This window comes from Haliotis asinina, chromosome 12 (assembly GCF_037392515.1).
Source record: "Haliotis asinina isolate JCU_RB_2024 chromosome 12, JCU_Hal_asi_v2, whole genome shotgun sequence".
NCBI classification, from domain to species: Eukaryota; Metazoa; Mollusca; class Gastropoda; order Lepetellida; family Haliotidae; genus Haliotis; species Haliotis asinina.
Window position 1 is genome coordinate 11,763,350 of NC_090291.1, and position 23,716 is coordinate 11,787,065.

General features: G+C 40.4%; 1 protein-coding gene across 1 annotated transcript in view; it reads right to left on the reverse strand.

Moving 5' to 3' along the window:
• Positions 1-258: 258 nt before the first annotated feature.
• LOC137258118 (uncharacterized) overlaps positions 259-23,716 on the reverse strand; it is a 57,907-nt gene continuing 34,449 nt past the window's right edge. Inside the window, exons 2-3 of the mRNA XM_067795679.1 lie at positions 1,844-2,060; positions 259-470 (exon numbers count right to left, since the gene is read on the reverse strand). Of these exons, the coding sequence (XP_067651780.1) occupies positions 292-470; positions 1,844-2,060 (396 nt within the window). The 3' untranslated portion in view covers positions 259-291. The remainder of the gene's footprint in view (positions 471-1,843; positions 2,061-23,716) is intronic.

Here is a 23,716-nt window from a genome sequence, read left to right on the forward strand (position 1 = left end):
GATGGCACAGAGGGCGTCTTGGTGTATCGACAATGTGAGGTTGTGCCGAGGTGTCCACGACCTTGAACTGTTGGTCATGACCTTGATTCGTTGGTCATGACCTTACTCGTGAACTCTGTGATGACCACAAACATCTGTGATGACTTTCCAAGGAGACACAGGGGTTGTCATGATGTCATCACATCTTCTTATATCAGATTCAGCCATTCCATTTTCCAATGTTACCCAAGGCTGTTGAAGCTGACACTGAACTGTAACTTTCAGAATCATCATCATGTTTCCTCCTCAGGGTCAATGTTTGCTGAACATATAGTCTCTCAAACCATTCTTTACAAAGTCTTTGCACACTTGGTCTGCCTGTCTGGACATCATTGCCTTCATGATTGAGTGCTCCGTCATGGCCGTTGGAACCATTGAGAGAAAGTTTGGTAACGTCACAATGCCTTTAATTCCTATGTTGACATCTAAACCTACAAAACAGTAGAAAAGCGCTGTTACGAAACTTTACAATATGACGCCCCAAACTCAAACCCAAAATAATACACAAACCTACAACATTGCAACAGGAAGTGTACCTGGTACACCTCCAAATGTGTCGTTACACATGAATAATATCTTAAACTTCATCCCATCGTCAGAGCACTACATCTTCACATAGGTACTTACGTTACATCACAGCCTACATTTTAAGCATAGTGGATAAAGCGTATTAAAACGTACAGACAGTCAATGGTTCCATCACTTCCGCGTCATATTTTAAAATATAGTCCTTTTAGTTACTCTGTCTGGAACTCTAGGTAAAGGGAATAAAATCTACGTTTTCTGTGTGAAAGGATCCCAGAAAGGAAAACAAAGGTTCAGTTTTGAAATCGTGCACCGTTTCCATCCACGTTCATTTTTCTAAAATCTTGAAATATGGTTTATGACAAAACATTATGCAATATTACAAATGCCACAACGGCTAAATGAGAAACGGCGCCACAGGGAGAACTTGATTTAAGGACTTTTGTGTTAAAAAAAGAAACGTCAAATCATCTGCTCTGTATTGAAGATGAAGACATATTCCAACACAATTACCATTATGTCATAAATGGAAGCGTAAAAGCATGTTTTAGTCCATCTCGTTGGCATGGAAACAACACATTAGAAGATTCGGGAGAGTCAATTAGCCACATACCACGATTAACGATTTAACATCTTGCAGTTTCACATACGTTTAAGAGACCTGGAGTTTATTTACGATGACAAATATACGACGTTGGTGAATGTGTGGCCTTTGTGTTCCGGATAATGTTCATGGAATGTGGTTGTCTTACAAGCATTATTTACAGAAATATAGCGTCATTAAATCTATCTTTAGACCGAATGGTATAATAAATACAGGTTTCCCAAATATAATATATATATCTTCCCTTAGTATATTCATTTTTAGATGATGGTATATAAATATTCATGACCAACATATTCCTTACATCACTTTGGCTACCATTTAAAGATTTATTTGTAAATTTTCAATAACGTGTGAGACGATAGAATCGGCCTAGAGCTTACATCGTTGGCTATTGCTGGAATTTTGCTGAAACCTAACTCACTCACTCACTACAACGTTCTTGTAATTGTTTTTGTAGAAATATTCAAAGAAAATAATTGTTTTCAAATGTTACTGCTATTCGCGGCTGAAATACAATCACTGGCAGTGTGTTTACAAATGAGTGAAGTGCGGGTAACACCAGAAATGGACTTCACAATGGGTATCGAACCCGGGTTTTCAACGTGACGAGCGGACGATTTAATCACTACACAAGCCCACCGTACCTTATTCCTAAATGAATGAAGGTGTTACCTGTGTGGAAATTGTAGCACCCTGCGGCGTCTCCCTCTGACACAACAAACGTGTCAGAGTCTTCGAAATACGCCACCGTCTCCAGCCTCTGCGAGAGCTTGATCTCAAACAGTCGGGGGCTGAATTTCATTAATTTTAGAGCGAACGAGTCACTCAACGAATGTTCACAATTACTCTTGTAGGTGTTGAAACATTTCATGAAGATATTTCTCATCATCTGGAAAAACACAACAAAAGGCCTTATAAGAAGTTTGTTGTTGTTACCCTGCCTGGCGATTGGGAAACATGGAGTAAAATTAGGTTTGGTCGGCTCGAAGTGAGTAGAACAAATCAGGTATCGATGCTGATTTGTAGCCTGGTACCTCAGTGGGCGGGCTTACGCTATAAGGCCCGCGAATCTCGAAAATAGCACAGCTCGGTACCCGTACACGTTCCTGTATAAGTCACTTTGTCTGTCATGATGGTATACATGTTCAACTGAAAAGACGTTTTTGATTGAACTGGTCTCCTAACCTTCTGGCATTGTGAAATCTCATATAATATAATACAATATAATACAGTGATCAGGTAGACACACTCTTTCCTCGTCACCGTACCCTACTGTACCAGTTGCATGTGTTGCCGCAATTCGCTGTACTGCATAGTTGCCTCCCTTAGGCTTGAGGGTTCGAATCTCGGATCGCTCCATGTTTGTCAGAACCATACCCGTGCTGATGGGTTTCAACAGAGTTAACCAGTGACACGCATTACCTCGGGATTTCATCCCTTATTTACAGCACAGTTTTCAGTACGGCGTTAAACCTAACCCAGCTTCTGCCATACGGGTAATACAGGGAGGTGGGATAGCTCAGTGGTTAAAGCGTTCGGTCGTCACGCCGAAGACCCGGGTTTGAAACACAAATTCTGGAATCCCCAGCCGTGATATTGATTGAATATTATCAAAAGCGGCGTAAGACCCAACGCACTGAAATGGAACTGAACAAAGATTTATTCTACGTGGTTTCATTATCCGAAATCCCATCTCGGAATAATAATGTGACTGTCTACACATCACGTTATCTGACTCCGGTAACTTTACGAGTCCCTGAATGCTACTTACTGCATTAATGTCTGCAAGAAAAGACAAGCCAAACCAGACTTATTCAAGCAAATGTCTGACACCGTCTGAAGTACGTACCTCGTCTGTTAGTGGTATGCAGTTCCAGTATTTTCAAAAGAAACATTTATGTCTGGGGGACTAGAAGGAAGCGGAATGAAGTGTAATAATTCACACATGTCCATTCTACTCCTGGTGTTCACGTCTGCTCTATTCATGCATCTCATACATAGATGTCGCTGTGACATATATGCGCCGCAAAAGGCACTGTGGGATTTGAGTCTTGTCGTAAAGTAGCCTAACTAATGTCGCGAATGATCTATGGCAGGTCTACCTAATCCGTACATTACTGCACGACTTCAAAGTCTCAAATTGCATTGTGGGATATATGGTCTTGTCGTAAAGTGGACAGGCAAATGTCGTGAGAGATCTATGGTAGCTCGAGTTCTGATATTTCTCAACAACTTTAAAGCACATGGCTGCATTCTAGGATATGTAGTCTTCACGTAAATTGGATCAAAATGTGAACAAAATCTATTGCCGTCTTGCCTAATTCTCAGAAGAGCGGGCACTCCACCGTCTTCAGTGCGTTCAAAGAAACCATTGGCCACTTTACGGAACCTGATTTAAACGTGTAATGCAAAAATCGATGACTCGGTTTTCAGTTATAATAGGGCACCAACTGCGCAAAATATGTTACCTCTTCAAAAGGACACATCCAATCTGCCTTTGTATAACCAGCTTCAAAGAGTTAATTATCCTAAGCGTACCCCTATTCTGCTCCAAAATCTTTGCTATCGAGCATGTTTCAATCGCACCGGGAAACCATATTGTATGTAATAGAGAATGCACTGCTCCAGGGAAACCTCAAATTCCATTTTGTAATAACTTTGAAACCTTACATCAGTTCAAGATGAGAAGAAAATGTTGAACTATGCGGAGATGCCCTTTCTACCGGATATTGGAAAGATAAACCGGAAGTTCCCTTGTGACACTGTCAAGTTTTTGAGCACGCAGGGCTTGGATCATGAAGGAAATTACAACTTTTCGGTCCTAATGTCCTAATTCTCGCTGCTTGTCATGCAACCTCTATATATGTTTCTTCGAGACGACGTTCCACGTCTGAAGTCAGTAGGGTTATTTAACAATTACGTACGTACTGAACAGCATGATCCTCGACAATCTCGAGGTCATACGTTACTTTAAATCTCCACTATAGCACCCTGAAGATCGAGAATGAATAGCATGTAGTTTAATGCAAACGTCACCGAATTACAAGACTTTCCAAACGAGGTCATTCAATGAATGACTTGGTTAAGTCGTTTCAGGAATCGAATGGCAGTCTTAGACGTTCAGAGAAACTTGTCAACTTGTCACCCTCACGAAGGATGCTATATTATGGCCTTTGCATGTACTTACGTATTTAATCCATGTGGCTTTGACTGGCGATCCTACCGGTAGAGCTGGACGAGTTTACCTGATCCGCGAACTCCTGGTGTCAAGCAATGCATTCGCATACCAGTAATTTCTATTTTGCCCTTACATGAGGATTAAGTTTCGACAAATGCTCTAAACTTTTCATACCGTTGCCGTTAAGACTTTGTCTAGAGGTACAGCGTTCGACTGGAACAGTTACCCTATTTTCGTTCACTACTGCATGAAATGCTTATTGGCACTTGGGTACTCCACCGCCCCTGGTGATGAATGATGAAAATGATCTGTATAACGATAATTATGCTGACGATAATAACGATAACGGTTAGGGTGAGGTGAAATGGGGTTTACCTTAATATTTCGATCATATGACGACGTGCTTTAGTGTGTACGTGTGACTGCATGTACAGGCTTGACTTCAGATGGTTTTGTTGTGCCAGTTCACTGAAATTTAAGTACTGTCGCATTTAAGCATTAATACCCCATTAGACACATTATACTGACTCCGAGCAGGCTAGTCCTCGCTGTACCCATTAATGCCGAGCACCAGGCAAGGACCAACAAGTTTTCACATCTCTTGGCATTGTCGTAACTGGGATTTGGGTGTTAGTAAACCCTCTTACCAGTTACCTGTTACGACGACCGTTCTGCCTTATTGGGGGTGCTGTCAGCTCTGGTGGCATACTCTCTTGGTCTGTCCGGGGGGCTACATCTAGGAATAAGTGGTCTGACGACCGGGATTCCTAACTAGCACATAGCATTCATGTACTGGCACTGAGGCATACAATGAATAACTCAACACAAGTTTCTATACTCACATCGGTTTACTCGATCCCTCTCTTCATAACAATTGGTCTTGGCCTGGACAGGGTTGGGCAAGGATGTGAACGTCCTGCTGTCTCTTCAACCCGCATCGCACCTCGCACCTTTTTAGTGCTAACAGTATCTTTTTAAGGTGTTCGAGCCTGCTTCACCCTTATCACATGACCCTCTACAATCTCTCTGATTCGTTAGAAGTTACATCATTCCCTGGTCTCATGTCGTACCTCGTGATTGGAAATCTCCCTTAATTCTAATCATTGACTCAGCTTTAATTGCTACTTGACGAATCTATTCTGTTCTGTTGTTTGACATTTATTCCCTTTTTCCATCCCTTAATATATTACCCAATAGTAATAGCATTGGTGCTATGCCGAACTAACCGCAAATCTCAATGATAGATGTATAAATCGTTTCTTGTATACGATTGCAATTTTCACCTTATAACAGCATGACGGGGTCGCAAATCGAACCCGCGACCTTCCGCTTTACGGGCGGACGCTCTAACCACTACACCGCCGAGGAGGTCGTAACGATAACATTGGTGGTGACTGTAATTATAGAAATTAAAGCAAAGGTGATAACTACACCGACATCAACATGACAAGATAATGAAGTGATAATAAAGGTATGATTATCTACTCACCGATCGATCTAGCACAACACGTAATGTTTTCAATAATGGAGATTCTCACTTGGGAACTATAAACGTCATATAACGGGACTTGGAACTGCCAAATATTTTCAAAGAGAATCCCGTTAGTCCATCACATTCGCTTGTATCTGTCCCATAGGCTGTCAAGTCAAAGTGCAGGTTATGGACCCGCGTCTCTGACATAGGGACATTGTGTTATTCCGGGCGTTCAACGGCAGCCACCGCAGCGTACGCCTTACACGTATGTTGCACGCACTCGTCGCTAAGTCCCATCGTACGCGTACGTACTGCTTGGCCGTTAGCTCCATCACAAACGATGACCAGTTTTCTCCCTGGTGTGTATTCTATTTCTTTTGTATGCTCGCGGGTAAACTGAAAAAAGAGAATGCAACGTTAAAACAGGGTTGATATTTCAAATTCAGTCATGACAATATAATTTACCAAACATGCAGATATCCGACCGAACTGACATTCGTTAAATTTTTTTTTTTAAAAATATACTAATTATTTATGTGAAACGTGTCTTCTGAATATTTTAATATTAACTAAATCTATATTTGTATACGAAAGTATGATTAAGGGTTTCAGAGCGTCAGTGCTATTTGTCGCGTCATTTTGTTTTTTTAGAAGCCATGGGATCTGTTTCAGCAGATACTCGTTGCTGGTTATCTCGTTTTAAAAGTTTATACATACATATTTTATGCTTTCGTTGGTTAGGAGCATAGATTATAGATAAAAACAAAATACCGAAAGCAATACTATTTTACGGCTTCGATAGGAAACAAACGCCCAAATATTGTCTGTAAGCAAACAAAATTCAATCACAAATGTATCTAGTAACCCGTAGCCCGAGACAAGCAGAGCCCGCTATTAGACCATAAACTCTTCTGACGACTACCAAACGTACTGGATAACTGGTTAACAGATTCTTTCTTGTTTGAAACCACATTTAGCAATATTCCAACTATATAACGACTCTGCATATAATTGAATCTGTACCAGGCAATCCAGAGTTAGGATAAAGGGATGCACCATCTGAAAGAGACGTGACACTCGATAACACTCGTCAAATTTACATCTGTTGCTGAAGGCCATGAACTTAACTTCCATTCTAACCACGAACTTTACCAAGACATCGAGTTAAACGAGTTCGAGTTAAAAGGTAGCAACACACCGAAGGACGTTCCACCCTTCCACATCAAATCATATGTTGACGGCTCGGCTAAACAGTACACATGCCATGCTCATTTTAGCTTGGACATATGTCCTAACGCAATGACCTCCGATGTTGCACTGTAACATCCTTTCTGGGTTAGATTCGATGCCACAACGACCCCACCTTAACACACAACCTCCATTAACTTGCAATTGCCACAGTGTTGAACATTTCCCCCGGGAGCACAAATCAAGGCTCGTACCAAAGGATATATCCCAGTCGACTGACGACATTGCGTGCTGGGTATCGTATGTCATTGCGACGCGACATACTGATGGTATGTCCTGTGTGTGGAATATCGTTTACATATTGTGGTCGGCTATGATGTATTTTTGGATATAGTGCTTCTTATAAAGCTGATGTGAGGGGTTTATTACCCTTTCCAGTGCCCAGCCCATCATTTGTGACATTATTGATTGCAGTGCGTGAATGAGTGAGTGATTGCGTTGATGAGTGAGTGATTGAGTGATAGGGTGAGTGAGTTCAATAAATGATGGAGTGGGTGGATGCAAAAGTGAGTGAGGTTGTTTAGATTGTCTATTCCCTCGATTTGTTATTAAAGACCCCAAAAGACATTAGTAAAATAACACTGGACATATCATAATCTCATAAATATATCGATCGAATATTAAAAGAGAAAAAGAACATCAATAATGAAGGACAAACAAAATGGGAATATGATACTGATAAGGAAGTTTTACAAATGAGAAATACTTTCAACATATAGCAGCAAACACGTAGTTATAGAGTGGGTGAGTGAGTTAGTAGGTGAGTGAGTGAGTGAGTTAGTGGGATGGTTCAAATATCTGTGGAACTATTTACTCGACATATCCCCCAGCCGAAGAACGACGCATATATATCACTGACCCTATTTACAATCTCATTAATAGATCGATCGAATATGTTAAAAAGAGAAAATGAAAAATAAATGATAAAGGAAATAAGGAAATAAGGATACATGAAACATTTCTGACCGCAAAAAGAAATCAGTTTAGGATAACGGTTCTGAATTTCTGCAGTCCACTGTGTCAAAACAGTAATGGCATTTCGTGCATAACAACTCAAGTACGCTGACTGTTAACGGTAAACAGAACCTAGACGATAAGGCGTTTAGGTATCAGCCGGGGTACTCATTGTTGTGCCTGTAGGGATATTCAAGTTGATCCATAAACAATAAATGAATAATTCAAGATCGCTCATTATTATCGCCCATACAGTTCTGATCTGTTGGACATGATGCAGAACTTGATGACAGCCTGACACGCCAGTGGGAGCGAGGATTTCATTTAGCGAGTCCTTTGGGTCCATCGCTTTGTACGGTATTCAACTGCACGGTACGTGGGTCAAAATACAAACTGTGATGTGGCTGAATATGGTTTAAGACAGTTGGCACAATATTACATTAATACCTCATGTCACCGTATGTAAGAATAAAACCAAAGTTGTTAAGTGCTCGAATAGTTTTACGCCGCTTTGCACAACATTGCAGTAATAACTCATGTCACCGTATGTAAGAAAGCAACCAAAGTTGTTAAGTGGTTGAATATTGTTTTACGCTGCAGTAGACATAGTGGTGTCTTAGTGACATAAGATCGTATTTTCAAGACTGCCCCATGTTCGCTGATGTCGCTGATGCATGTTATCGTATCACTGTTGTGCAGATCGATGTTCATGATGTCGATCACTTGATTGTCTCATTGATAGGCCGCCACCTTATAGCTGTGATATTGCTGAGAACGGCGTCAAAACAATGAAATACAGAGATGGCATAATGAGATAGGATTATGACTTATTATGACATGAAATGGGAAATGGGACGTACAACGTAGAACGGAATACGTACAACCTGATGAATTGCGGGGCGTCTTAGGCGGGACGAGCGACCGGTTAAACCACTGAGCTTCACTTGCTCTGTCTAAGTTCGTGACTAAGGAAGTCTTCCTGAAATACATTTCATGTTTATCATATTCCTATTAAAAAAACCCTCATTTGCCAAATGCACCCACTGGACAAAAACCTTACACTGTTGACATTCGATCTGTGTCCACTGACTCAGTGGAAGAAGCAATCTCGTCTTTGTCATACTTCAAATTGATGACTTTAAGTGTATGAAGCCAGATTGCTCATTTCACTGTCGTCACTGTAAAATCATAATTATACATCTTCATCATAATTTTCCATTTCTTTCTAATGGCAAAAATACTTATTTTTGAAATTAGACATTTAGTTTTCGTGGAAACCAACCTTTTTGGGATAGTTTTGATAGATAGTTAACTTTATATCTTAAGTCGAAAACATGGCAACACTTTCTGTCACTCTTCCCGTCCGGTTTTCTACTGATTTGAAAAATAAGACACGTTTTTGTTGAAGCGCGTGTAATTGCTGCAGTTCATAAAGATGTCGGGTGAGAGATCCCCCGAGCACGTCAAATTGAAATCAGAACCTTGATGCAATAACCATGAATGATGAGGACCCCTTCGTCGGGCCTTCCTTGAGGCACAATCATAAAACTGATTTCTGTTGTTTTCCATGCAGAAACACACACTTCTTGTCAAAGCGAGGTATTAAATTCCACTCCCCTCTCCATCGCCCTTCTCCCTTCATCACCATCTCCCCACCTCCCCTTCCTGCGTCATCAGGATATTAACCCCATAACTCGCTGTTGGTGAGAGCGCATGTCTTGTTTTGTGACGTCATGCCTCGGGTATTTCTGAGATAGCGATACAGGATGGTGTAGGACTGAATACGCACGTCTTTGTTTGTGACGTCAGCATGTGTGCATGTTACAAATATTTGTCAGGGATTGCAGAAATTATAAATTGAAATGTTCAGCTTGAACACATATGTGTAGCATGAAATGAATGACAGCTTGCAGACACAGATGACAGTTAAATGCATGTCGATAGCAATAAAAAGTATTTATGACTAATAAGAAATGATGTTCAACGTCAACACCAGAGGAAAACACCAGTTCCGTTCAAAAACAGTTTCGAAATGGCGGTTTAAATAATATTTCTAAATGATAGTGAAAAATCAGACACGACACCTGGTGTTCGTAAAAAGGATAATCACGTCCTGCTCTGTCAATTTTCGATTGTCACTCCAACCAATTTGAAGATGAAATAATTTTATTTGTAGTTTAACGGCACACTCAGCAATATTCCATCCATATGGGAGCGGTCTGTAAACAATCTGGTCGTAAGTCAAATATGTAAGCCACATGCTACATCCTCCGTCCTGAATAACATCTGAATCTTCAAACGTTTAAAATATCCAGTACTGGCCCATCTGACAGATATAAATAGCTCTGCACTCACAAACAGATGTGTCTGTTGTAAGTAAATCTATCTTCAGCTCGACCCCATCACAAGAACAGCTGCATCTATCGATCAAAGGAGGTACTTTAAGAAACATGCATCTCTGTGAAAAAATATCCTTTCCAAATTCTGTAGGATTCCAAGTACATCACTGAAACTAGCATATATTTATTCGGCAAAACAGACACATGACCCACTTTACATAATTCAAACGTGTTTAGATGCCTAAACATCAATTTGTATTTTAAACTTATCAATATGAACGCGACTTAAATTCGTCTGTATATCTTTACTATATGCTACGGTTAAGCCTAAAGCTGCTTACACACTGAATCTACAGGGATTAAGCGAGGAAAAAACCGCATTGCACGGAGTCCGGATTTGGCAGATTCACCTGTATTGTAACTCTGTCTATTCTGCACAAACTATACATGTGCGATGCAGATTATACTCGGAACCTAGTTCACCATCTATATATATATACATGTGTGTATGACACAGGTAGGACACATGGCATGTCGTGGTATTGCTGGCATATTGATAAAAGCGGCGTAAAACCCACCTCATGTACTCAATTACGTTTGGAATGTTTTGAGTTGTTCAGGGGTTCCTTTCACAAAGCAACCTTTACAAAGTTTAACCTTAACTCCCATTCTTTAACATTGCACTAAGGTTACCTAAGTCAAAGGTAGCCTTAGTGCAATGTTAAAGAATGGTACTCATTGTTGAATTAGGTTGAATTGAACACTAGCCTTCGGCGTGACCAGCGAACGATTTAACCACTTGTCTACCCACCACCCCTTCGTAAATCTGGGTGTTTTGGATTTACAAGTAGAAATTCGGGTTTTGGTGTGTATGGAGTGAGATTCAAAAGAATGTCTGTTCCTGAAACCGTTCAGATAAAACATGCCAATATTTCGTTCTTATTAAGATTTATCATCCGTCATGAGCACGACTAACCGTTTCCTTTAGTAATACGAGCATGATTGAAGCGTACACACACTTCGCACAGCAGGTAGCACACTGGAAAACAAGATGGGTGTGGTGATAGGGAGAGTGAAGTGAGCTAATCATAAAGTCGTAAAATCAATACATTCAGTGTTATTGATCGGATAAGATATTGATCGGATAAGATATAAACAGGTTACTAATGATGATGATAAAGATAAGCATCGCGACGTTTTGTTTGTTGTTCACAATTGAAGTCTCACCACATGACTACTATAAGTGTAGGAATTGGTCTCAACAGTCTATCCTTGAAGATCATGGTTTGCCTTGGTCCTCATAAACTTGTCTCATGACAAATGAGTGAGTGGGTGAGTTCAGCTTTACGCCGCACTCGGCAATAGTTCAGCTATATGGTGGTGGTTTGTAAATATTCGAGTCTGGAAGAGACAATTCAGTAATCATCAGCAGCGATCTGGGCATTTGGGAACCTATGACGTGTCTACCAAGATAGCGAGCCAGAACACCCGATCCAGTTGGTCGCCTCCTTCACGAGCCCATGACAAATGAAAACTAATGGTTTTTATAGCCAAACAATTCATGTTGCTTGTTCATTTCATTCTAGTGTGTTTGGCTGTCACGCACTCACGTGGTTGTGTTTTTGTGTTCTCGGCCGTGTTATACCAGCACCAAGCACTCACGATGTATGGGGACATATGAAGTTTATGTTTGGTATTAACATGTATGAATATCAGTAAAGCTCATTATTTCCAATTTTGTTTCTGTTTATGCGCTTGTTTTTTGTTTTTTTTGTTTGGGTTTTTTTTGCAGAGTATATGTTTAAGGAAGGTTCTACTAATTTTGCTTATTGTACTTCCTTTTTCGCAGAGTTATGTTTAAGGGCAGCTCAATAAGTTAAATTTTGAAATGTCAGTGTGCTTATGTTTTAATCCAACATTGCGCGCACGAATGCACATACGCCTCTCGTCAACATCCCTGCTTCCGTATCTTGACAAGACGTAAACAAGAGAATGTTCAATGTTATATATTGCCTCACACACGCGAGGGGAAATCTAGCGTGTGAAGAAACAGTCCAAGGTGAATCAAGTGATTGGATCGCTCGATCACGCATGAAACACGGAAATAATGGAAGATTTCAGTAAAGACGACACACCAGGGAGAATCTTCACCTCATTATTCCCGATTTTGACTGGTCAAATATATGTAAAAAACCTCAAGGTTGGAATTTGTTTCGTGTATGGAATATCAGTTACGGCTTCCGTTCTTTCCAAACGTCGTTTGTTTACACATTCAATGAGAGGATTTGGGCCTCAAAATAAATAAAAAATATTCTATATTTATCGATCAATATTGCTCAGGCTCGACGACGCAAGAGGGGGAGTCTTCTTCATGACAATTTGAAATCAATCAATTTCTTCAGTTTTCCCATTTTAACTTATTTGGATACACTTTGATTAGTTGTCTTGTCTTAGTAATGAAATCCCATGCATTACCAAGACGTTATGCTGTTGAAGGATTAGGATTATCTTTATGGAAGTACAACTTCTCTATTCTGTATAGGCGATATTTCGACATAGACTCTAAAGATACATCACCTGCTTGACAACGACATTGGAATCCTTGTCGAATCTATGTCGAAACGTTGCCTATACAGAAAAAAGAAATTGTATATGCATAAGAATTGTCCTAATCCTTCATCTACTCAACTTCTAGTAAGCCAATGAAAGAAATCATACGTGATGTTATTATCAATAAATGTCCAGTCTAATCAAAACCTCGTGAATATGGACATTAGACTCTCGACAGTACATATGATAGATGCATACGCAGGCAATACTCAGTCTGCTTTTCAGCGTAGACGTCTGTTACCGGTAGATGAAATTTCCAAAATTGAATGTTGGAACCGAACCGGGAGATTATAAATCTAATTTGATTCCTCATGTTTCAGTTTAGAACCGGGTCTTTAGCTCGAGGTATCAAATGTGTTAATAAATGGTGACCTATCTACAGGAAGAGTACATCAAATTTCTAATCTTATCAAGTTTATGTCCATGTTACCATTATCCAAGTCGATAGGAACTCTATAAAATGGAACTCTGCTGTAGCAAGTAGTTAAAGACAGGTATAAAGCAAAACTGTCTCGGAGTGAGTGAGTGAGTGAATAATGCTTTATGCCGCATTACCAATTTGGCAGCTATTCCTGGTCAGCTATGTTTTAACATCCCGAACGAATTCTTCAAGGATACTTAGAAGTTGCAGTAACAGAAGACAAATGTTATGGAGAACAACTTCTTGATTTATTTTCACGTTTCATTATCCATCTTAAGAAGGGGCAAGTACTACCCCAGAAACGTTGTAAAAGAAAAAAAACAAGAAGTTGTTATCCCTAAGATTCAGCTTTTATTCCGAAAAAAAGGATTCGTATGATTATAGGTAGGAAGAATTTTATCAGACAATAATTTGCCTAGTTCAAAGTGAAAATTGTAGCATAATATCTGCCTTTTTAACAAATTAATCAAAACAAAGTGATGCAATCACAATTTGTAATGTACATAAAATTCATGGGAACCTGTTGCATGCAATGCACTGTTAAGATCCATTAAAATCGTTTTTTTACTCACTCACTCGACTCATCAATGGTACTCTTTTGGAACGTGTAATTACAGTGGTAGTTGTTTGTATATTTTAGCTTCATCTTGTACATACAAATAATGAATGCATAAATGTATACAACTATGCATGCACAAGCCGCCGGACACTTAAAAACACTTCAACAGCATTAACGTGCGTAAGCTGGAAAAAATGATTACTATGAGTTACATACAATTTTCAGATAAACATAAAACATGACATACAGCAGTGATTTATGATTTTGTTGATGATGTTACAAATAAAAACTAACATATTTCTTAGAAATCAATATAGCAATCGCCAATGTAATGTTGAAAGGTTGCAGAAGCAGGCAAGGTAGGAGGTGATTCTTCATTAGAGAATACGATTTGCATTGATCATGGTTGAGTATTTATCGTTCATATCATACAGGTAATGTTCTGTCTCCCACCAAAGACAATTTGTACCTATGTTGAGATGTGGGCGGCTTGTTTGTTTCTTGTTACCACCGTAATATGCAATACTCCAGCCACAGGACGGAGGTTTGTAAACGATCGAGTCTGGACCAGGGAACCCAGTGATCAATATCATGAGTATCGGTCTATGCAGTGGGGATGCAACGACAGCGAGCCTGACCACCATGCCACGTCAGTCGCCTCATAAGCATGGGTTACTGAAGACCAATTTTTTTATTCCGGATCTTCAAGGTAAGACGAAGACATATTGGTGTGAAACAGCCTGTTGATACAACCACCAGCAAAGGGACCACCAGGTCTCAACATGACCTGTTTTCGCTGAAGGCGAGACCATGCGACCACGAGAAAGTATTTATTTGTGTGCTACAGTATTGTATGTGTATGGTTGACTGAATTGTACTTCAAGTATTCTGAAATAGATTTGACCAGGTTTAATCAGGTGTTGCGACCAGGTACTTATGAACAGCACCAGTTAATGGCAACACTGTTCTGATATCCAGGTATACACTTCTGACACAAGGGTACAGATTCTAGACAACCGTTGATATATTCAGGGATGTCAGGTCTAGCGACATATCGATGTGTTCACAGACAGTTTATAATTAAAGCGAAAACTTAAATTTGTATCTAATGTAATTAGACATTTTTTTTCTTTTTACTCTTAGCTTGATGACCATACACTTCTAACACATTGTGGATAACCATTGATCAATATTCATTGGTGTCAGGGTCATTGAAAAAATAGATGGATTCACAAGTAGATTCAGGTGAAAAGTTAATTTCAAGGCACCTAATGATATTAGATAATTGTTATTTTTCTATTGCTGACTTGAGACTAACAATCAAGCAATCTTCAGTTCATTGATGAAAGGCAACGTACATTTTGTTCAGCTGATCCGGAAGGTTTCTAATCCAGAACATTATACAAATTCTCTGTTCGGATTCCGTCGTATTTTGTGTATACATTTTGCAGAAGCAATCAACTAATGCAGTTATTGTCCATGAAATATTTGCAAGTAAAACGTTGACAACGCGGTCCTTGTGTTAGTGGAATACAACGTAATGACGGATGGGGTGGGACAACACAAGCGACATGTGAAGTTTTTCTAGCCAACGGCATTACAGTAATTACACGGTCTGTTCCGGGAGGCCTGGTATTATCAAAAGGACACACACCTGATCAATATTAGTCGCCTATGTAAAAAGTATATTGTGACATAAATTCGATGAAATAACCAAAACAATTCTGCCGAGACTGTATCTTCCACATTTATTGTGAACATGTACAGGTCGAATGTTTAAGCTACTGGTCAAGCACCGTTCACAAAACGTGACGGAGTCAGTGAGTGAGTTGGGTTTTACATCGTTTTGGGCGATATCACAGCAATATCACAGCGAAGGACACCAGAAATGGGCTTCACACATTGTTTCCACGAGAGGAATCGAACCTAGCGTGACGAACGAACGATTTAACCACTAGGCTAAGACAAAATGTTGAAATGATGAAGGTGTCTGGTAGGCTACCCCTCGGTCCCTTTAAGGGGATCGGGTGGCCAGACTCACTGTCTTGCTTGATAAATGTCATCGTCTCCCAACTGCGTAGCTCGATACTCAGGCTGATGATCACTGAATTGTCCGGTCCAGATTTGATTATCTACAGACCAACGCCATATAGCTGAAACATTGTGCGACGTTAAACTAAAACGACTCACTCTAAGACATTCATCACTTCACCTGTTCCCAACACATCAAACTGACACAACGTAATGCACAGTGTCTGTTAAAACGGTTTCAAACCATACCCACTCACGTCTGAAGAAATATACATACATTAAAACTGTTTTGTACATCTTGTCTGTTCACGCACAGAAACATCTCCTAATTGTTATAAGATCCATTACACAAAGACCACATTTCGAAAACCACGTGTTTAAATACCTCACAGCAACCTAAACAAACAAGTCTCCAGAATACGACGAACTCTCTCCATTCACTTATATCCAATTACATAACCATCGTTGACTTAAAGAACGTTGTGTACTTCAAGAACAGGAATCGAAGCCATCAACAATTTCTTGGAGCCTGGAAACCCCAACCTTCTTCTGTTCCTTTGAATCTGGTTATAACTCATCCCAGATGTTAAAGTCAGATTCGCTCATCACAAGCTACGCTCAGCATCAAAACTTTCATGATAACAGTCAGGTATCAAAGGATAACAGTAGGAGGTTGTGCTGTGAGGTTACTCGTGTCATGGTGCTCTAACCTCAACACTCAAAGAAAAACTGGGATGAAATGTTTGGAACGTTTCAAAGTTTCCCAGCTTTCATGAAATACATTTAAAGATAATATACAAATGGAAAACGGGATTATTATTATTATCAGTATTTCATTTTCATTTCACAAGAATAATTGCTCGTACGGTGATACTCCAAGATAAACGAAGTTATAGTTTCCAGAAAGGTACAATGTCAACGTTTCAAAGCTCTTTCCTGCTACATGATTTAACGGTAACACATAAACGGAAATTAAGACGTTTTTGCTCCTAGCAATATTCAACACAGTTTCATCGGGATTAAAACACGGGCAACTATCTAGTACACAAATACGTAAAGTCTAAGACTGCCATAAGCAGGACCAAAGAAACACCTTTGTTTGGTCATGTGGCCAAGAGAATGGTTGTGATGGGGTCAAGTGGTTAGTGCATGCGCTTATCACACAAAGACCTAGGCTTGAATCCCAATCTGGTCTCAGTATGTAAATCCAATTTCTGGTGTCCCTCACCTTGATGTTTCTTTAGATATTGCCTAAAACAGTGTTAAACCAACTCTTTCAGTGACAAAGACTTCATCCTATTTAACCAGCAATAGATATGCTCCCGTACCATACGTGCCCCAACGAGTGATTTTAATTCAAACAACTTTAGGTCAGCTGTTAAGAAACGTAATCCACAGTTTGGGAAAGTAAAATTAAACACTAACGATCAAATGGAATTGGAATTTAGCGACATGCTAGAGATCAATAGAAAAATCAAATGGCACTGACGTAATAACATTGCTGACATCTGTTCACAGAATAAATCAGACACATAATTCCAAAACAACATACCTTTACCCTGCGGCGCTGTCAGATAATTGCTTTATCACCTCAAAAGCTACGCGTTAATGCAGGTCTGATGCATAGCCATTGTTCTTGCACTTCCAGACGGATTCCAGTTTATCTGAAGGCGTGACATTATCAACCAAGCCAACTCCGCAATAGATCATATTTTCATTTCTGGTAATTGCTTCATTATCCCAAAACAACTTTTACATTTGTGATCAATATTACATTCTGATGAATTTCAGTATTCAGATACTGGGTGTAGTATTTATGAACCAGAAGCAGACCGCAGGGTTAAAAGGGACATGCATTCACAGGAAACAATGTCAGTATTAGTCATGCTCGTAATGTCATGATTTACAGACCCTTTTCATCCGGCTTCCACTATCTTTCCTTTCAGACGACCCGGAGATGGAAAATTTTCAGTTAAATGACGCCTCCTTAATCTGGACCCAGATAAATCGAAATACCAATGTTTCCGACAAAGTATGAGAACCCTTACGCATGATACGTAGACACGCGAACGTCGCACGGACAGATATTCACTCCAACAAGGAGCAGACAGACACTGACATATTGAGACATTCGTCTGTAGGAATGGCATCTTATCTGGACAAAGTTAATATGGACGAGGTATCCGGACTATCAGGGTTACACTTTATGCCGATGCGGGTTTTGAAAGACGGACTCCTGCATATGCTCCTGCGGGTCTTACTGAACATGAAGGATTTCTTTTTCTTTTTTCGCACCAACTGTCACATAGGATTCGCGAGTGAGTTTAGTTTTACGTGGCGATTGATACTGTAGTTCACCCATGAGTGGCCCAGTCTTTCACAGGACTAAAAGACCCACTGTCTGAACACTGAATACAAGCCGACGGAGCAGAGCGGAATGGAGAGCGGCAGGAGGTGTAACGCCGCGCAGCATTGGTCATCTGTTTGACAGATTTATACCTAGATATATATAGGCCCAAACACACCACATTGATCTCACTAAAACAATTACTGTATCTATGAATGCAGTGACTTCAACACTAATCAGTTCGATCAATAAAGTGCAGAACACAAACTTCCCTTTTCCCAAGGAAGGTAATTACTGACGTCTAAGTCATCTTTATATTAGCTGCACCTATGCTGTTTCCCTGTTTGCCTAAACTAAACTATTTCCCTAATCTTATTGTTGGATATTGCATGAGGAAGCATATGATATAGGTTTCCCAAGATAAGGTTCAGTCTGGGCCCGTCTCGGGCAGTGTCCGTTTGTCTCTCCGAAGGATTAATTGCAGCAGCGGAAGTTTATCTGTTAAATGGCTGCCGGCTAACAACACATTTCCATTCATAAAGTCATGAATGCAGTTTAAGGTGGACTCTCTTTACCACGGGGAACGTATAAATGACGAAAATAAGCCGAAAACACCTTTTAGGTTCTGTCAAAATGTATTATCGATTTATATCGCACATGAGAAGCAGGCTTTTGCGAGGTTACATGGAATAATGAGATATGATCGCTGAAGGGAACCCGACTAGAATGTCGTAGAGTTAACTTGACGCATGCAAATCCCATCGTTTCTCTGTTGAATTATTCGGAAAAAGAAATATAAATTAAACATTAAGCAGCAAAAACATAAACTCTAGTCATGGCAGCTGTTGCCGTTTCGAATACTATGTTCAATGCTACTGCTCTGAGTCCTGATCTATAAAACGTTCGTAACTTTACGACTTGTCGTAACTAGTTTATCACAGGCTTACGGATATCGTAGTGGTACGAGCGCTTTTTGGATCGAGCTCTTGCTCTCGAACCGTCCGTAGCCCCAAAACCTCTCAACCTTGATCGTAGCCAATGTGTTACAAATGGGCTTAAGAAGTTCGTAAAAGCTATCGTGAATATGTAGCCTGGACTCTGATTAGAGTCATGGTAGTGTAGTGTGTTTATATGTGAGAGAAATATTGGATTCGGTCTTGATAAATAGGGACCATCTGAAACCGGTTTATGAGTAAGCGTCATTGCACATGGTTCGGTATGGTGACGGTCAATATGGCCCCACACATGGACAAGGTATTCCATTCCGTTAATAAAAAACCCCACCCCCAACCCCAACCCCACCCCACCCCCACCCCCAATCTCCGACGAGTCTCCAACAAAATATAACTTAAATTATAGTTGTTACTACACATTTCGTCCGCTGACATAGAAACTCAATCTGGTTTAATCTCTTGGCCAGGTTTTATCTTAGACAGAGTAGCTATCAAACCAAACTATTAAATTCTAACTGTTACAGTGTTTAAAGACAATTACGTCATTTATAGAGTAGTGAATGGCGTAATTGTTCAGCCGAGAATACTACTGAAAGTTAAATCGAACAAAATAAACGACAGTGTTTTGCAATTCACAGACCATTGACTTACATTTCATTGACATCGGAAGACCTTGTACGAAGACCTTAAAAACACGATGTCACATTACTGTAATGACATCACCCATCCTCTGTCACAATGTCACTGTCGATAATGGCTGAGAGGAGATTTGTAGCACAACGTCACATTTCAATTGCAGATTAGATAAATGTACTTAAAAGCATTGTAACTACGAGTGAGCTACTGTAGAAGCAGCTCAACCAACGCGGACGCTTTGCCAAACACGCGACGCCATGCTGCAGTATTGATGGATCTGCGATGAAGGTAAGTGGTAATTTCTGACATATCTGTCTGTTTAGACATGACTCCTAATGTAAGAACTAGGATACCTGCCATTGTATTAAAATAGATATCGTGTTGATGTCACGTTGTCGTCAAAATGTTGTAGAAACGTGCGGTCAAGTAGAGAAAAATATTTCGTTGACATTTGCTTTTGTATATAAGACGCTTCCTACCACGTCACCAATTCAACTGTATTTTGACCATTTCACTTCAGCAGATAGAAGATATAAGTGAGTATCGTTACAGTGTAAGTACTAAATAGACGCCGTTTAGAGCTTACACGGCATACCTGGATTCGACTCCATACATGGGTACCATACCCTGGTTCGACTGCACACATGGGTACAATGTGTAAAAGTCCATTTCTGGTTCCCCCTGCCTTTTGTTGGAATGTTGCTAAAAGCGGCATAAAAGTAAACTCACTCACTCACTTAAACGTCACCAAAGGGACGTAACCCATGTTTCTTTTATTTCAATCAGAAAGTTGGTCTCAGAGAGACGTTTTCAAGTTGAAGATTTTCGTTAGGACAAAACAATGTAAACATGGACACTGCACTCTCTCTTGAGGTGTCCGTCCTTGTAATTCGAGACAAGCGGAGCGCCGAAATGTATCCCACATAGACCATACACTCTTACTACAGTGTTTTGAAAGTTCATTTATACACCGTTGTTTCGACGGTGACTGGATCTTAGAAAATATTTCGATCTATCCGATACTCGACGCAACAAGAAAAGGGTGACTAAACAGGGAATTAAGCAGAGACAAAGCTTATACTTCGACATATTGAGATACATCGAGATAACGTGTTCGAGATAACGGTTTTTGCACATTTGATCTAGTGGACTGGGACCGTAGACAACATTTCAGTCCTTAGCGATATATTAAAGGGATTCGAGTCACAAGAATTCGAGTAAGTGAATGTTTCATATTGCATTGGTATAGGTTTCATGGTTGCAAGAGCGCATAGTAACGCAGATATAACTCTCGAATGGGAGCTTGGGAAATCTATCGCTGAAACGCCTTATCTATAACGAATTGCCCAGTTGTTTAAATACTGTAAAAGACGATCGGTTTAGTGGAAACACTTTAATCGGATCCCAAGCGTTGACGGTGATCGAATCGAAAAAAGCCAGTCACATTTAGGCGGAAGTCAATCAAGGAAAGGGCACGACGATTTCCGTCTGATTTAGTCCGTTAGACACGTAAATACAGTTTGATAACTTAGCCCCGAAGAACCTTGCTGGACTGGTTTAGGCTATTGGGGGATCAAACTTTTGTTTGATCATTACATCTTTAAACTGGATAAAGAACAAGCAGAGTGCAAAGTTACGAAATGCTTAGTTGAAATCTGATTAGCCTCGGGAGGTCTTTTGTATATTCCGGTCGGAGAACATTTTCTGAGTCTCCAGCCTAAACATTCTGATGCTTGCTTTGAAAACCAGATTTGCTCAAGTTTTCATATTAGTTTGCCAGCTCCAAAGTGCATCGCTCGTTATCAGTTTGAGCGTTCTTGTTTCAAAAGGCAAAATATATCTGATGCATGTGCTTTCAAGAATTCCATTGTCAGCATCGCGCGTAATATACTTTCCAGTTTTTAGTGTTTATGGATATTACAGAAACAGTCAACACGTCCCTTTCTACTTTCGGTTTGCAAAGGCCAAACGACTGATGCCAGGCTGAGACATCAAGGTGTTTATAGTAGCTCGGACATGTTTGCAACCCCTCAGTCATCTGTATTAAACATGCATGACTCCAATATTTAAACAGAGAATCTGAAAATGATAGCCTGTTCCATTAGCTTCAAGCGTTGTTGACAGGAGTCAAGTTTACGGCACATTAAGTGTGTGGAAACCAGAGCAGGACTTTCATCGAGCACCCGCGTCATTGTATGGAAAACGGCGCGTCATAGATTTCAGCCTTCAAAGGTATTCAATACAATTTTGTCTCTATCTTTCGTCAAAGATTATCATTTACACCATTCACTATTCTGTGTAAGGACCACTGTAGTATTGCATTAACACCATAAACACTTCTTGTTACTCTGTTAAACCTTTGAAAGATGGCGAGCTCCTCAACGCGACGTCGTTGGCATGGCTACGAGATATATCCTTTGAGGTTGCGTCATATTTTTCAAGAAAAGATCTTATCAGAGTTACTTGTCTTCAGCAGTTGTCGGCGACAAAGAGACGGGATTTAACATAGTGTAGTTAACACTGACAGATAGACGGCTTAGATGATGCAAGGGGTAATGATACTCTCTGGTGGAATCTGTCATGTACGTCAACTACTTCATCACTTCCTCTGTGATGTAACAACCTTCTCTGATGCGGTTCTTGTTATCTGGGGCAGGGTAGGGCAGGGATGGACAGATCCGAAGAGGGCATGGCTGAACAGTTCTGGACAGGGTAGGACTGGGCACGGCAGTGCACGGCAGGACAGGGCAGGCCTGGACAGCGCAAGACAGGGCAGGGGAGATCTCGAGAAAGCAGGACAGGGCTCAAGATATAAAGGCAGGGCAGGTCTCCAGAGGGCAGGGCAGAAGGTGTCTGGAAAAGTCAGATCAGGACAGGGCAACACAGAAGAGGATAGACCTGAAGAGTGGAGAATAAAATCAAGTCACATCAGGTTATGTCAGGTCGGGGCAGGTCAGATCAGGGCAAGGTGAAATAAAATGAACAATGTTTTACGTGTTTCATTGAGTTGACGACAGCGCGGGCCCTAAGGCATAAACCACATGTAATACTACCGACGATGTCTCAGCTGCAGCGTTCAGCGACTGCAGGTACACAAGACTAGACACGCTGACTCAACTTATCACACTAAAGAATATATGAAACATAATTTCAACATGCACTGAAGCAGTTCGTGATTCCCAAGTGATTTATGACTGTCCGTTTTCAGACAGAAGGCTCCACGTCCGCGGAACCAGTAGACGAAACACCAAAGACACGTAGCTAATATTGGCTAACGACCTTGGCTTTTCGGAACTAGTAAAGAGAGAAAATTTGATTTGTCAGCATACGTGCTGGTCACGAAAACATGGAAAGGATTTGAGATGTCGTAGTCTGTACTTTAAAATGTGGCAATGGTGGAAGAACACAAAGTCTGACGTATAGAGCAAGTGAGTGAGTAAGCGAGCGAGTGAGTGAGTGAGTGTGTTTTATGTCTCTCTTAGCAATACTTCAGCAACAGCCCGGCAGGGTAGACCAAAACTGTCACATATTAATTTACCCATTTGGGGAATCGAACACGGATCTTCCTGACAAGCAAACACTTTAACCACTAGGCTACCCATCCGCCACTATATAAATCAGGTAAGATCGCTAAAGCACCCCTTGCAATACCGTCTGATGATTATTGGAAGTTTACAAATTGAGGAGGAAAATAATGACGTTTCTAAATAATGGACAAATTCCACCTGTATAAACTGGCTGCAAAAACTCTTTCTGACCAGTGACTGACATCATGAGCATCTTCCTGATACGTGC